Here is a 15,692-nt window from a genome sequence, read left to right as displayed (position 1 = left end):
GGATTTGTTTGTATGTGTGCTGTACGTGAGTAGCAGTGAAGAATTTAGTGACTACACTTTGGGGCCATTGTCTTGTTTTATGCTCGGGTTCCAACAGTTTTATCCACCATTAGGTGTAAAAGTCAGCAGAGTAAAAAAAAAAAAAAGGCAAATGATGTCTTAGGGTTATTATGAAAATAGTTTTGACTTCATGGGCCCCGTGGAAAAGGTCTTGGGGCCTTCTAGGAGCCTTTGGACTGTACTTTGAGAACCACTCATCTAAGACAATGATTTTTCATACTGATTCATAGAGCCTTGAGCTTCTATGAAAGGGCTCAGCTGACGAGGTTCTACTGTGCACCCCATCCCTCTTTATTTGAGCCGGAGCAGCTTCTGTTCATGTCTGTTTTCCGTATTGGGTTCCATAGCAAAAAATCTTTGAAAACTGCTGATCAAGGGGAAAATGCTTGAGTGCCTGAGTTAGTCTGTTCAGGAAACGAACAGGTCATCCTCCAGGAGTACATGTTGGAGTGACTTACCACTTCACACCTTTGTTTAGTCTTACTTCCATGTACTTCTTTTACATAAAAATTACTGGTATCTGCACACCTAACCCTTCTTGCTGGAATAAGCTGCTTAAGAAATAGAGAAATGGGTTTGTAAGTTAAAAAGGTGAATAGTTGGGAATGAGGCTAGAGATTGAGATGAGCAGAAATGAGTGATCAGAGTGACCTCAGTATATTGTGTGGGGGTGGGGGTTACTTGTTTTTATCGTTTGCAGTGGTACTTTATGGTTGTGCTGAATGGTCAATGATGACACTGAAGTATTGGGGATAAGTCATAATTGTGTATGGAGTTCTAGCTAGATATTGATCAATCAAGGGTTAGAGTGAGGGGAAATTACATTTTTCTAACAAAAAATATTGTAAAACTAAACAGAAACCTGCTTTTGAGGAGCTCTAGTTTGAGGCAACTCTGTCCTAACAGTCCTTTGGTATAGGCTGTATAATCCCTATTGTTCAGATGTAAAAATTGAGATCTAAGTTTGAGTACCATGATTTAACTACAGTTATACAGTAACAAGTAGCGGGTTTTTTTATTCCTGTTTTAACTTTTTATTTTGAATTGATTTTTGGATTTACAGAGAATTGCAAAGATACTAAGAGAGAGAGTTTTAAATACAGTTTTATCTCACTCCAAAGCTAATGTACTCTTCAGTACTTCAGTTTGTAAAATGAGTGTTACGTTAAGGAGATGAAAAAATGCTACTCAGCACAATGAGGAGTTGTATTAGAGACTATGGATTATTTTAAGTTAATTTATGCACTAATGGGAGAAATTGAACAAAACCAAGATGCCTTTTATTAGGGCAGCAAACAACTCATACACTCAAGTGGCAGGTATAACAACAAATATATTGCATAACTAAAAACAGCTGGGAGGCATTAGTTTATGTAATAGGGTTGGAAAGGGGGAGGGGAAGGGGAAGTATTTTTATACTGATAAGAGCCTGCAGGGTCTAATCTGGGACAGTCTTTTGAAGCAGGTGAGGCTTTAGCAGCAATTTTTAGAAAGAAGAGGGGACTTAGTTTTGAGAGAGAAAAATGAATGTTCTAACAAAGGGAATGGGTTGATCTGGGGATCATTCATAGGAAGGATACTGTAAAACAAGAGGATAGTGGGTACTATTGCTGGGGTATGTTATTAGGTGACTAAGCTTAGGCTAATCTCTTTTACTTGGAATTCTCCCCAACTCCTATCCAGGGCAAAAATTAGCAGTCATTGTTCCATTCAGTTCAACTGTGGATGGTAATTCCTGTCTTTTCTAGTACTTTTGTGAAGATTAAATGAGAGAGAATATGAAAAAGTGCTTTGTAAACTAGAAAGTACTATACTAGTCCATTCATCTCACAAATATTTGGTGTTTTTGCTCTTTACTGAGTTTGATACAGAGGAACTCAGTGATGTGGAAAAAAAAATTACTTCCCAGTTGTGTAAGTTTCTGTTGTCAGAGAACAGCAAGCTTGCTTAGTCATTTTGATAGCACTTAAAATTGGCAGTTGACTGGGTGTTACCATATTTCAGAGTCTGCCACTTTTCTGGAAGAAAATTAAGGTTTGTTATTGTGCCCAGAGTTCACAAAACTCACAAAAATTGGACATCAGTTTGTTGAGCTTTAGTTGGGACAGTGGGGGAATATTGGACTACTGGTGTCATTAAAGCTACCTCTTTCTTGTATCTGACAGTCTGAATTATTAGAACATTGAGCATAGAGAGCAGAGTAAGTTTAAGGACATTTTCTCTTTCTGCACAGCACTATTTTATTTTTATTTTTTCTTTCTAAATATATGTTGCATAACAACAACAACAAAAAAGCAACAAATGTAAGTCAGTCCATCTGCAAAGGAAGTGGTTAATCTTTGTAGGAAAGTTCATTGAGGCCATGGGGATGCCTTATAAATTGTCAGTCCATGAGAGAGATTACCTTTCTGCCAGTGAAGTGTCTTTCTCCTAATAGTGCTGGATCAATACTGCCAAATTTGGGGTTTGTAGGTTCCCTATTTATAATGAGTGCAAAATCATTTCCCTTTAGTTGTTAAGTGTTCTTTCTTGAGGTCTAGACTCAAGGAGCACAGCTTCTGGAGTCAGTAATAGCATTGTGATCCTGAGCAAGCTACTTCTGTCTCGATTTCACTGAGTGTGAAATAGGGATAAAAGTACCTACCTCATTGGATTCTTGGGAGGTTTATATGAGATAGTTCTTAGATACACTTAGAACAGTGCTTGGGACATAGTAAGAACTCAAATGTTACCTAGTAGTATTTACTCAGGAGGGTTTCAGTTTGGGCCAGGTTAATGTTTTGAAAGGATAAAGACTTGAATGTGTTCTATGCATTTAAACTTGAATGGATTTAGAAGTTCCACACATTTCAGTTTCTGGGATTATGTCTTTCTCTTTCTTCAGTAGATTTTTTTTTAATGGAAATAGTGCAAATATCTGCATCCTGTCTCATTTCCCTTCCTCTCTCCAGAGGCTACCACTTTCATGTGTTTTACTAGCCTCTCTTTACTTTTACTATGTATGTATCCATAAATAACAGTGTATTATCTTTCCAATTTTACGTAAAGAATCTGCCAAATGTATCTTTTTGCAAACTGCTTTTTTTTTTCATTAAACATTTTTTACTTGAAATAATTCTCTTAGGGTAACTTTGTTCAAATGTTCTGGTGGTGCTTTATTCTTGATACCATATCTTGGATACAAACTTAGCGGAGTGTTCTGATTCACTCCTTTAGTTGTGTGATTTAAGGTTAATAATGTCACTGTATAATAAACTAAGTACACTTAATATATGCTTATCATATGAGGGAAAATGGGCTTGGTATTGAGGTATAAGGCCAGATAGGATAGGTACACAAGTAACCCATTCTTACCTGTGTACCTTTCTTGTGCTTTCTCTCTTTTCTTTCTAATCTCTCAAGGCCTAGTTCACTTTCTAAATCCTCAGGAATTTTTTTTCTCACATTTCCTGCTCATTTTCTGACATAATTTTGACTTCCTATTTCTTGGCACTTACATGCTCTTCAAGTTTGTTTTATTGAAGTATAGTCAATTTTCAATGTTGTGTTAGTCTCTGGTATACAGTGTAGTGATTCGGTTATATGTATATATTCGTTTTCCTATTCTTTTTCATTATAGGCTATTACAGGATATTGAAAATAGTTCCCTGTGCTATACAGTATGACCTTGTTATTTATCTGTTCTATATATAGTAATTAATATCTGCAAATCCTGAACTCCCATTTATCCCTCCCACCCTTCCCCCCCCCCCCCCCGTAACCGTAAGGTTGTTTATGGTCTGAGAGTCTGTTACTGTTTTGTAAATAAGTTCATTTGTGTCATTGTGTCATTAGGATTTCACATATAAGTGATACCATATAGTATTTTTCTTTCTATTTCTGGCTTACTTCACTTAGTATAATAATCTTTAGGTCCATCCATGTTGCTGCAGATGGCATTATTTCATTTTGTTTTATGGCTGAGTAGTATTCCATTGTGTATATATAACCACAACTTCTTTATCCGGTCCTCTGTTGATGGACATTTAGGTTGCTTCTGTGTCTTGGCTATTGTAAATAGTGCTGCTATGAACATTGGGGTGCATGTATCTTTTTGAATTGGTTTCCTCCAAATATATGCACAGGAGTGGGATTGCTGGGTCATAGAGTAAGTTTATTTTTAGTTTTCTAAGGAATCTCCATGCTATTTTCCATAATGGTTGCACCAAACTATATTCCCACCAGCAGTGTAGGAAGGTTCCCTTTTCTCCATACCCGCTTCAGCATTTGTTGTTTGTGGACTTTTTAATGATGGCCATTCTGACTGGTGTGAGGTGATACAACATTGTAGTTTTGCATTTCTCTGATGATTAGCGATATTGAGCATTTTTTCATGTGCCTATTGGCCATCTGTATTGGAGAAATGTCTATTTAAGTCATTGCCCAATTTTTAATTGAGTTGTTTTTCTGTTACTGAGTTTTATGAGCTGTTATTATATTTGGAGATTAAGCCCTTGTTAGTCACATGTTTGCAAATATTTTCTCCCATTCTGTAGGTTGTCTTTTTGTTTTGTTAATGGTTTCCTTTGTTGTGCAAAAGCTTATACTTATGATTAGGTCCCATTTGTTTATTTTTGCCTTTATTTCTATTGCCTTGATAGATTGCCCTACAAGAACATAGCTATGATTTATATCAGAGAATGTTTTGCCTCTGTTCTCTTCTAGGAGGTTTATGGTTTCTTGTTTTATGTTTAAGTCTTTAAGCCATTTTGAGTTTATTTTTGTGTATGGTGTGAGGGAGTGTTCTAACTTCATTGATTTACATGCAGCCATCCAGCTTTCCCAACACCACTTACTGAAGAGAATGTCTTTTCTCCATTATATATTCTTGCCTCTTTTGTCGAAGATTAATTGACCTTAGGTGTGTGGGTTTATTTCTGGGCTCTTCAAGTTTTTAATGTGTAGCTCCTTTCTTTGATTATCAAAAATTACAAACTCAAAACCTGTTGGGGCCAGGCATCTGATGGAGATGAGTGATACTGGGTGGGTATTGTGGCACATTGGAGAATATGGCTGTGACCAAAAGGGACAGTTCCTGCCATGCTCCAGACTGTTATTGTCATGAAGTGATTACAGTCCTCATCTGCTTAATTATTAGATTTTTCGTAAGAAGCCAAAATTTTATTTTTCTGACATATCTGTATTTTAAATTTTATCAGCTAGTTTAAGACAATATATACATAAACATTTCAACATACATACATACATATGTATGTGTATAATATACCATATATGTATATAAATAAATAAAACAAGCCAAAAAGTGTCTGCTGGTTGTATCCAGCCATTTTGTGATCACTTCCAAGCAACCTCTGAAACCCATGTTAAATTCTACCAAAAATTTTTCCTTTCATGGCTTCCTTTTGTTGTGAGAATTAACTAGCATAATTTTATTTTTAAGTTAGAAGTTACTTCTGAAGTAACTTGATCATTCACACTGTGTTTTAAAAACACATTTGTGATGATTGTCATTAATTTAGAAAATGAGTACATCTATCTATTTCAGACCCTTTGTTAGGTTCTGGGACAGTAAACAAACGATACTGTCCCTACCATGAAGAAGTTCATTGTGTGTTGGGGAAGTTTGAGGGGTTGACTTCCTTGGGAAGCAGACTGAATTGGAGATAGTTCTGCATGAATTTTACTAGATAGTGCACTTGGGATCACCACCTGTGGAAGAGAAGAGAAGGAAGCAGGAATGGGCTGAGGGAAAAATTGAGTTGTGATAGTATGTTAATGGAAGCCTCAGCCAATCCATGGAGAGTATGAAGCTGTGGTTACCATTTAAAGTAACCCTAAGTTGGAGCCAAGAGGCCTGGCTTTTGGATTTGAGCTGTCTTTCCAAGAGGATATGACCTTGGATGAGGCAGCTGTCTTCAGCAGAGGCAGTTCTGAAGAGGACTGACAGCTGAGGGCTGTCTTTTGGTAGTACTACTCAGTAGCTGGGATAGCAAATCCTTCAGTCCTAAAGGGTGATCTGTGTAATTGGTATTGTCACCAACCATAGAAAGAGTCAAGGTAGAAATGTGGGTAAACCAATCATAATGTGCTATGAAAGCCTAAAGGAATGACTGAGTAATGCTAAGGGAGTTAGGGAAGGCTTACAGAAGATAAAACATTTGAGCTAGGTTTTGAAGCGTGAATTAGTAGGTTGTTTAGTAGGGGCAAGAGTAAAAAGGAAGGCATTTTTCATTGAGTCACTGACATTTCATAGCATAGTAGGGAAATTGATTTGTTTGAAGAGCAAAGGTTTAATGTATTAGCCATGTTTTAATTTCTAGCAATCATGATAAAAATTGTGAGGCTGTTTCCAAAACCTTGGTTTGCTTCCATGGTGATAGTTTAAAAAAAAACCCATTTAGAATCCCAGTATGATCAGCCATGAGATTAAGCCAAGCTCATCCTTGCCAGAACCAAAGAGATAGGCTGAGCCTGAGTGAGAAGCTTTTATTTTCCAGGAGTCTAAATTGAATTTGGTCCCTGTATTGTACTTGTTCTTGGGTCTGAAACAGATGAATTTCCTTGACATACTACACACGTTTTTTCTTGTTGTTTAGTAAGTGTCTTCCATCCTGGGATTGAGGCTGTCCATAGGAAGTCAGAGATTAAACTGAGGATCTACCACTTATCACTTCTTTGGTCTTGAGAACCTTTAACTGATCCTGTTTCTGCATCTGTAAAATGTAGGTGATGATGCATAATACCATCCTTTTAGGGTTGTTGAGATAATATATAAGAGCTTGTAAACTTTTGAGCTGTTTCTCAGGATATTTTATTACTACTTAAAACCCCTTTGTGGAGTATATGTGTGATTCTAGGTTTCTATGTTATGATAAAATTATTAAAAATCAAATTTTGACTGTTAGAGGCTGTGGATTTGGTCTGTAGCGCCTAGTGCCACTGATACCAAAGTAACACTAAAATCTGTATGAGAAAAAGTTTCATAGAGAAAAACTAAATTACTTGTCTTTCAAGTCCTAACATGTTTGCTGTGTAGAAGATGTCAGATTTATATGAATAGATTGCTGTTTGTAGGGGGTGAAAAGAAAATGAATGGCAAATTTAGCATGATAACTGTACTGCAAGTCACAGTTTTTCCTTACTGGTGATGGGTCAAAAAATTCAGTCAACAGATAAAGGAAAATGGATTTAGTAGTGGCTGTGAGCCAACTCTAAATGAGTTGGTCCAAACATCTGACTCCTAGCACATCTGTCAATTCTGAGTGAACTATTGAAAAGCAAATATATAGATAGACCCATAGAGGTCTAGACTTCTCCTAAGTACTTCTAAGAATATTTTCCCTGGAAGGGAGAGTCACCAGTTAATATGATAAAGGCCCAATCTGTCACTTTTCGACACCTGATAAATTGGGAAGGCGGGAAACTTCAAGCAGATCTCATTATTGAAAGAGAAATGATGATTACCTGAAATATAGCTTCCAGTTCCAAGGGAGTGTATTAGAGTCATTTGAGGAGCCTTTCAGAATACAAATGTCTACATTCCCAACCCTGGACATTTTGGTTTCTTATTTCTGGAATGGAGCCTAGGGGACTGTATTTTGAAAAGCTTGCCAGTTCATTCTGATGTGCCTCTCTTGAACCCATAGTTTCAGTGACCTTAGGTTAATTGCAGGAGTTGTTAAATTCCTGGATATTGGGATAAAGAACTAAGGGTTGGAATTTTTTTTCTAGAGGAGTTCAGAGGGCAGGATGTTGCTTTCTATAAAATCATTTCATATTTCATCTTTTCCAAATGTTGTACAGAATGTTTCAGATGGAAATGTTTTACCTGAAAGTGCTAATGGGATACTGGAACATTGGGAGTACCTCAACATGTTACATTTAATCGTATTATATGAACTGGGCATATGGTTTTACTAGAAGAAAAAGCTGGTTTGTTATGTGTAATAGAAAAACCATCATACCATACAAAATCCAAAGAAGCATGATTGGCTATTTTCTGAGTTTTCATATTGGAAGTAGTTTACTCATTTTCTTGTCTGCAGGCAGGTAATTGGTAGCAGATGTCTTAAGTTTAAGGAAAATTTATGGAGGGGGAAAGGGTTTTACTTTTTAGTAAACTATACTTTTACCTTGTTTTCATTCAAATCTAGGGGGGGAGAAATCAAACTTCACTTTCATACTTAGGAAACTTTGGTCCAATTCATTAAGTGACTGGGTGCATAGTTTGGATACTGGAGGGGACTCATTCATGCAAGGTGGGGGTTTTGACCAAAGGTTTTCTGTAATGTTCCCAGAAGAAGCAGAAAATAGATAAGTAGGGGACCATAGAGAATAGTCTTAAGAGGTACTCTCCAGAAGAATGTCAGCGCACCAGAATCTCTAGGGTTTAGAGATGGGAGGAGAGGGTGTGCATAGTTTGAAGAACAATTCATATTACAACATTTTATGTACACAAAATAGGGGAGGAACCTTTTTACAATGCACATTATCAAAAATAAAGCCTGACAAAAATTTTAGCTTCTCTGGTGATTGGGATAACAGAATATTATTATAATTTTTAGTGGATGTTCTGTTTAACCTCCTACATGGAACATATCAAAATCTGGTATAGTAGACCTGAAATCGTTATTTAAAAGGGGTTTAGCTTTAAAAAAAAAAAAAAGGTAGAAAAACATTATTTTAAATGAATGGTTGTTGATGGGATTTGAAGTTTAACTCATGTTATGGTACTAGTTCAGTTAAGCCTCAATTTTACAAAATCTATTTTGTCATACAGAGTTTTAGGATATTGAATGAGAGTAAACATCATACTATTGTTTGAACAGGCCTGGCTAAATTTGTAGAATGATAGATTTTCTGAAACAATTCCATTGCATTCTGTGGTCTTTAAAAAGTGATAATTTTTTCTTCTTTCCAGCTTTCTGAAGCAAAGACTCATTTTGAAGATGTTTAATAAGTCATTTGGAACACCCTTTGGGGGTGGCACAGGTGGTTTTGGCACAACTTCAACATTTGGACAGAGTAAGTTTTAAAAAATAACAAAAGAGAGAAAAATCTTAAGCTGTTGTTATTAAGAACAAATCCAGTTCAGAAGCTTTAGATAGGAATTAATTCATACTTTGGTCTTCATAATAAAATCTCTTTGAAAAATGACCAGCATAAGATCTTGTTAAAATTGTCTCAAGAAGTAGAAATTTTAAAGTTCTCAGTTTTCATGGTTTTCTGATCATCGGTAGAAAGTACTTAAAGTATATTTATTAATTGGTTCTTTTAGCAGAAGATTATAATTTGTTATTACATTTTAGACCAGTAAATACTTTTTTACTATTGAAGTCTAAAATGCAGTTGTTGAATAACTTCTCCAAGATTTGCTCCGTGAATAAGAAACAGAACTGTTAGAAAGTCCAAGTCCTTGAATCCCACCAGCCCTCCTGAGATCTATTTCCCCTTCCACTGAGTATTATACATGACACTGGTTGCCTATAGTAACCCTTATACACTTACTTTTAAACTTTTAACAAAAAGTTTATACCTACACAAAAGTAGAAAGAATGATATGAACTCTCATGTACTTATCTCCCAGCTTCAGCAGTCCGCATTTTCCCATCTTGTTTTTATCCCTCTTTTTAAGGGGAGAAGAGCATCTGAACAGAGTATTTTAATGCAAATCCCAGAAACTTTCTCTGATGAAGGTTTTTAAAAAGCCTAACTACCAAACCTCAGTCATTCTGAACAAAAATAATAGAGGAAAATTTTGCAAGTGTCTTCTGACCTCCTTTTATAGTATTCTGTATGTCTAGGTCCTTGATTTTTAACCAAGAATGTGTTTCAGAGCCACTTGGAGGTTTTTTTCCAAAGTACATGTTTCTCATCATGGAACTATAGAATTAGAATCACTGGGGTTGGAACTTGAAAATGTGTATTTTGAAAAACTTCCCAGGTCATTCTGATGTGCTCTTCTAATTAAGGACCATTCATTCCAGTGACTGGGTCTGTAGAAAATTATAACACTTTACTTTTGAAATTTTGTTTTTTGTCTGTGGCTCATAGTACCTAATTAACTCGGCATTTTTTTTTTTAAGCCTAGCAACATCTTTAACTTACTGAAAAGTCTTTAATCTTTTTTGCTTTTAGTTTCCTTACTTCACATGGGACAGTGAATAAAATATCTGTGGCTTAATTTTAACTCTAATAAGTAGTCTTACGGAATTTTTTAAAAAAGTAGTTTTCAGGTTAGTGATCCTATTCAAATACAGAATGTTAAGAAATATTAAAGTACTCTTTTGTCAGGTCAGGTCATCTGACTTAGATTTTATTCTGACCCTGGATTTTGCTTTATCAGATACTGGATTTGGCACTACTAGTGGAGGGGCATTTGGAACATCTGCATTTGGTTCTAGCAACAATACTGGAGGTCTGTTTGGAAATTCACAGACCAAACCAGGTAGGGACTTTATTTGGAATACAGTTGGTTTATTCATAGCTGGTATAGGACTTCACTTAGTGATTCCAATCTGTTTAACTATTTTTTCCCCTCTCCATCTCTCTAGGAGGATTATTTGGTACCAATTCATTTAGCCAGCCAGCTACCTCCACAAGCACTGGCTTTGGGTTTGGCACATCAACAGGAACATCAAACAGCTTGTTTGGAACTGCAAGCACAGGGACCAGTCTTTTCTCATCCCAAAACAATGCCTTTGCACAAAATAAACCAACAGGTTTTGGGAGTAAGTAGAATATCATTGGACTTCTGCATCAAACAATTTGATTTGCTTATTGAATGTGTTCTCTCTTCTTTTCCCCGTGTTCACCCACCTCCTTTTTCCACCAGATAGCAAAAAGATAGGGAGAGGAAAACTTCAAAATGTATTGAAAAGTTTAGTAGGCTGGAAAGAAGCGGGGTATGTACATTTCTCCAAGACTGGAAATCTGAGGAGCACTGGTATTTAAGGGATATGCAGAGGAAGAGGTGCCTGATACAGAATGACCACAGAGAATGGAATGAAAAGCCAGGTCAGAGTAGTGTCATAGGTGTCAAGACAGGAGAATTTCAAGGAGGAATGTGTAGTCAACCATAGTGTACTGCAAGGGCACCTTCTTGTCTCTGTTTCACATTCGGTTTTAAGAGACTAAAGCAGGAATGACAAACGCTGGATGTGACATGGTTACTCCTCCATTCCTTGTCCATGGCAGGTGTTTTTAATTGATGGCTTCTTTCTCTTTAAGTCTGAATGTGGCCTTGGTTTACTTCTCCACACAGTACTTTGACGCAACCATTACTAGTTGCACAGGTGTGCCCTGTGAGTTGATGCCATTCCCAGCATGAGTGTGACAGAATGAGTAAGTTAGCCAGCTATCAGTATTTTACAAAGGGGAAGTTGTTTGAGGGAATGTTGAAATATTTAACCATGACAATATAAAAGGCAATTTAAAATACTAATTCAAAAGAGGTGTGCCTGTTTAAACTATGTATTAGAACATGTTTTTAGAAAAGAAATAGTTTGCCAGTGAGAAATCACATTCCTCTTGACTTGTTAATTATGATGGCACTTAATATTAAATATTGGCAGATAACTTTGTATTGCTTACTGATATTTCTGGCACTATTTATATATATAACTTCTTTAGAAGTAATATATTAAAAAATACATTCTTTTTATAGCAGTTAAATTCTCTTTTATGTAATTTTTAAAAACTCATATATAAATAAAATGTACTATGACCCCTGTTCAAGTCTGTTGTGGTAAGATGTTTTTAGAAAGACAAGTTCATTCAGCAACTGGTCTTACCAAGAGAAATGAGATAAAATGTATGATGAAACAAACTTTCAGCTTGTCTTCTAAGTATGCCCAAGGACTTTATGGACACTTAGCTAACAAGGATTCAGGCTTTGTTTCACTTCAAAGTTGTGAGCATAGAACATGTGTGTCTATATCAGGTTATCTGTTTGAAGGTACTTGCTGGGAGATTTGAAAGATAGAAAAATCTGAGGATGTGAAAGTAAAGCTTTAGTGCCACAGCCCAATTCCAAGATAGTTTACGATTCTTAAATTCTTTGCTGTTACCATCCTGTTTTTCTTTTCTAATTTATAGATTTTGGAACAAGTACTAGCAGTGGAGGACTTTTTGGAACTACAAATACCACCTCCAATCCTTTTGGTAGCACATCTGGCTCCCTCTTTGGGCCAAGTAGTTTTACAGCTGCTCCTACTGGGACTACCATTAAGTTTAACGTAAGTATTTTCTTCCAATCTTTGTGGAATGCATTTCTCTCTCATTTGTGTATTTCTTTGCAGGACGAATCATAAAATTTCTCCTCTTTCCAGTTATGCACAGCTTACTCTTCCTGAAAGATGTGTTAAGAACAAAATCTGTGAATAGTTGTATGGTAGACAGGAAAAGTCATGAATCATAAATCTAGATTATAATACATATTTGAAGTATGCTCAGACCAATTAAATTTATATTCACAAGGTTGATTACAATAGCTAGTATAAGGTTGAACTTGTATTTACCGAGTGGTCAGCCATTCTTTATAGAAATAAAGAAGAAATGTTTGGGCAAACTGTATAAAAATCACTGAAAATAGGTTTTCTTTAAGGAGATATATGGAATAACTCATCAATATTCTATGTGCCAGGTAGAAGTAAAGCTTTATTGGTGAAATGGTAAAATGAGGCAGTAGAGCTTTGTGTTTTCTTCAACTTTGTTTTGAGATAAGTTGGGTAGAAGGTTAGAATGAAAGATTTTCTTAATGAAAATATATGGAATACCCCTTGATGTAAGATAACACTTATTGTGATTGATGCAGTTGCTTGGGAGATACTTAGGATAGGCTGGCTGTATAGTTAGCCTAATGGAAATCTCTGGCAAAAATAGGGATTAGGAAAAGTTACTAAAACTTACTCTGGAAAATGAATAATTTCTTAGGCAAGGTGGTGAATTCGTAGTACTGAATTTAAAATAAAGTTAAATGTAAGTGACAGTGAAAAATACTATGTGTTGTCTCTTGGAAAGTACAGTAATTGAGAAAACTGACAATATAAGTAGGAATCTTTACTGCCGTGCCTTTTGCCTCATAAGCTTGTATGGGGAAGAAAAAGGCTTCCATATTTCTTAAATGTAACAATAGTTATAAAGCATACACTTCAGAGCAGAGTAGGAGGTAGAAATCAGAATTGAAGGTTTAAATGTATATGTTGGATAAATTGGATAAAGTTTTCCTTATGCATGTAATAAGCATATTTTAGTAGATAATTGGGTGGCTTGGTTATACAATTAATCTCTGGGTTTTTGATAACAATTACTGAGATTGACTTACGCAGATAACTTTGATATTGATAACTTTGATACAGGAAGAGATCAGAAGTGCAATGTTAATCGAGCTCTCTTGAAACCATCTTGTTTAGTAAAAGATCTAGGGAACTGGTTATAGAGTTTAGTGGTTGAATTGTGTCTGTGAGTAGGGCTATAAAGCTTGGACTTACACATTTGCTTTAGACTTTCAGATTTGCCTTTGTCTTCCTTTGCAGCCTCCAACTGGTACAGATACTATGGTTAAAGCTGGAGTTAGCACTAACATCAGTACCAAGCACCAGTGTATTACTGCTATGAAGGAATATGAAAGCAAGTCACTAGAGGTCAGTAAAATGCAAAACACAGTATCACCCTAACCTTTTGATTCTGTTGGAAAGCAGCTTAAAAATTTTTTAAATTATTTTTTAGGATTTATATAAGAAACTAACATTAACCAAATTACTTTTTAAATTAATATTAATTATTTATAGATATCTATTGTTTTAAGCAGGGATGATATTCAGCTTGTACATACCAGTACAATTCTAGTCTATTCTGATTGGATGTTGCTCATACTGTTATTGGCAATGTGTGCATGTATGTGTGTGCATACATCTGTTTTTAGTAAACTTAAGTTTTCATTAAGTGAACCACACCCATGTAATCAGGATCCAAATCAAGACACATAGCATTACCAGCATCCCTGATGTCCCCCTTGGGTCCTGCTCCCCTACTTCCAGTCCTCCCCTTCCAAAGGTAGCCATTATCCTGACTGCCTGTGTTTTGTCCGTTTTTGAACTTTACATAGATGGAATCTTATATCATGTCTGTCTTTCAGCACTGTGAGGTTTATCCATGTTGCATGAAGTTGTAGGTTGTTCATTATCATTGCTATGTGATAGTTTGTTGTACATTTTGACTGTCATCTCTGATTGTAGCTGTTGCTTCTTCTACATCCCAAACTGTGCTTTTTTGGAGTATACAGAAATGCACTGACCTGTAAGATAAAACTGTTGAAACATTATCCCCTCTTTTCCTAAGTTTTCTGAATTCCTCTGAATCCTCCATCTTTTAATTAGCTAATCTTTACATTTGGGGTGGCAATAGACTATTAGATTATTGTCTAAAAGAAAGTATTATTGTCTATAAAAGAAAATTGAAATTAAGATGTGGTTGGTCCTGGATTTTAATGTCCATTATACACTATTGAAAATGTTTTTCTATAATGATACTGTTAACATTCTGTAGTGTTCTGTTTTTTTAGTTATGGTTCCTATGTGAACATAGAAATTGAATACTAAACTCAAGTATTTAGTCTCCTAAGTAATTTTTGTGGCTGCATATTAATTTGGAATATGTCTTCCCTCACTCTAGGAACTTCGTTTAGAGGATTATCAGGCCAACCGGAAAGGCCCGCAGAACCAGGTGGGAGCAGGTACCGCGACTGGCTTATTTGGGTCTTCTCCCGCCACCTCCAGTGCAGCAGGACTCTTCAGCTCTTCCACCACGAATTCAGGCTTTGCATATGGTCAGAACAAAACAGCCTTTGGAACTAGTAAGCACTTGACATTATATTGGGCCATGTTGAGAAGGGACAGACAAGTAAAATTGTATTTGTCATTTTAGGATTAAGTGCTATGGAGAAAAGTGTTTCAGGGATGCTGAAGGAGTAGGGAATGCCTGGTATATATGTGAAGAGAAATACAGTTTTACATATGGTTAAGAAGGTCTTCACTAATAGGTGGCATTTGAGCAGTGACCTGCAGAAGGTGAAGGATAAAGCTGTACAGATTTCTAGGGGAAGAACATTCCAGCTAGTGGAAACTAGAAGTCTAAAAATCCTGAGTTTATGCCAAAGAGGAGAGGACAAGGGGAAGTACTAGAGGATATAGGAACACTGTATTTTATAGGACTTTGTGAGCCAGTGTCAATATTTGAATTTTTACTTCATTTGGGAAGCCATTAGAGGGTTTAGAAAGAAAAGTCGTGTGATTATCTATAAAGGATCATTCAAAAGACTGGTATATTAAGAGTAGATTGTAAGGAAGCCAGAGTGGAAACAAATCAGCAGTTGCCCTATCCACATGAGAGATGTTGGTGGCTTGGATTAGAATAGTGCTATGGAGATGGTAAAAAATGTCAGATTCTGGACCTAGTTTGAATGTTTGAATTCAGTTTGAATTGTTGGATTGATTTGATATAGGATGTGGAAGAAGTCTAGGATGATTACTAAATTACTTCATAAAAATACTACTTTTGCAAAGGTAATACATATATATGGTATAAAGTTCATGAAACACAAAAAAAGTAGGTAACTGAGGGTCTTTTCTTTT

At 36.0% G+C, this 15,692-nt stretch overlaps 1 protein-coding gene across 5 annotated transcripts in view; it reads left to right on the top strand.

Moving 5' to 3' along the window:
- NUP98 (nucleoporin 98 and 96 precursor) overlaps positions 1–15,692 on the top strand; it is an 81,703-nt gene that overhangs the window by 4,414 nt on the left and 61,597 nt on the right. For all 5 annotated transcript variants that reach the window (XM_015238498.3, XM_006203394.4, XM_031680930.2 and 2 more), the window contains 6 exons: positions 8,981–9,084; positions 10,406–10,507; positions 10,614–10,790; positions 12,157–12,296; positions 13,596–13,703; positions 14,734–14,914. In XM_015238498.3, the coding sequence (XP_015093984.1) occupies positions 9,009–9,084; positions 10,406–10,507; positions 10,614–10,790; positions 12,157–12,296; positions 13,596–13,703; positions 14,734–14,914 (784 nt within the window). In that variant the 5' untranslated portion in view covers positions 8,981–9,008. The remainder of the gene's footprint in view (positions 1–8,980; positions 9,085–10,405; positions 10,508–10,613; positions 10,791–12,156; positions 12,297–13,595; positions 13,704–14,733; positions 14,915–15,692) is intronic.

This window comes from Vicugna pacos, chromosome 10 (genome assembly GCF_048564905.1).
Source record: "Vicugna pacos chromosome 10, VicPac4, whole genome shotgun sequence".
Lineage (NCBI taxonomy): Eukaryota > Metazoa > Chordata > Mammalia > Artiodactyla > Camelidae > Vicugna > Vicugna pacos.
The sequence above is the reverse complement of the archived record's forward strand: the minus strand, read 5'-3'. Positions and strand labels throughout refer to the sequence as shown.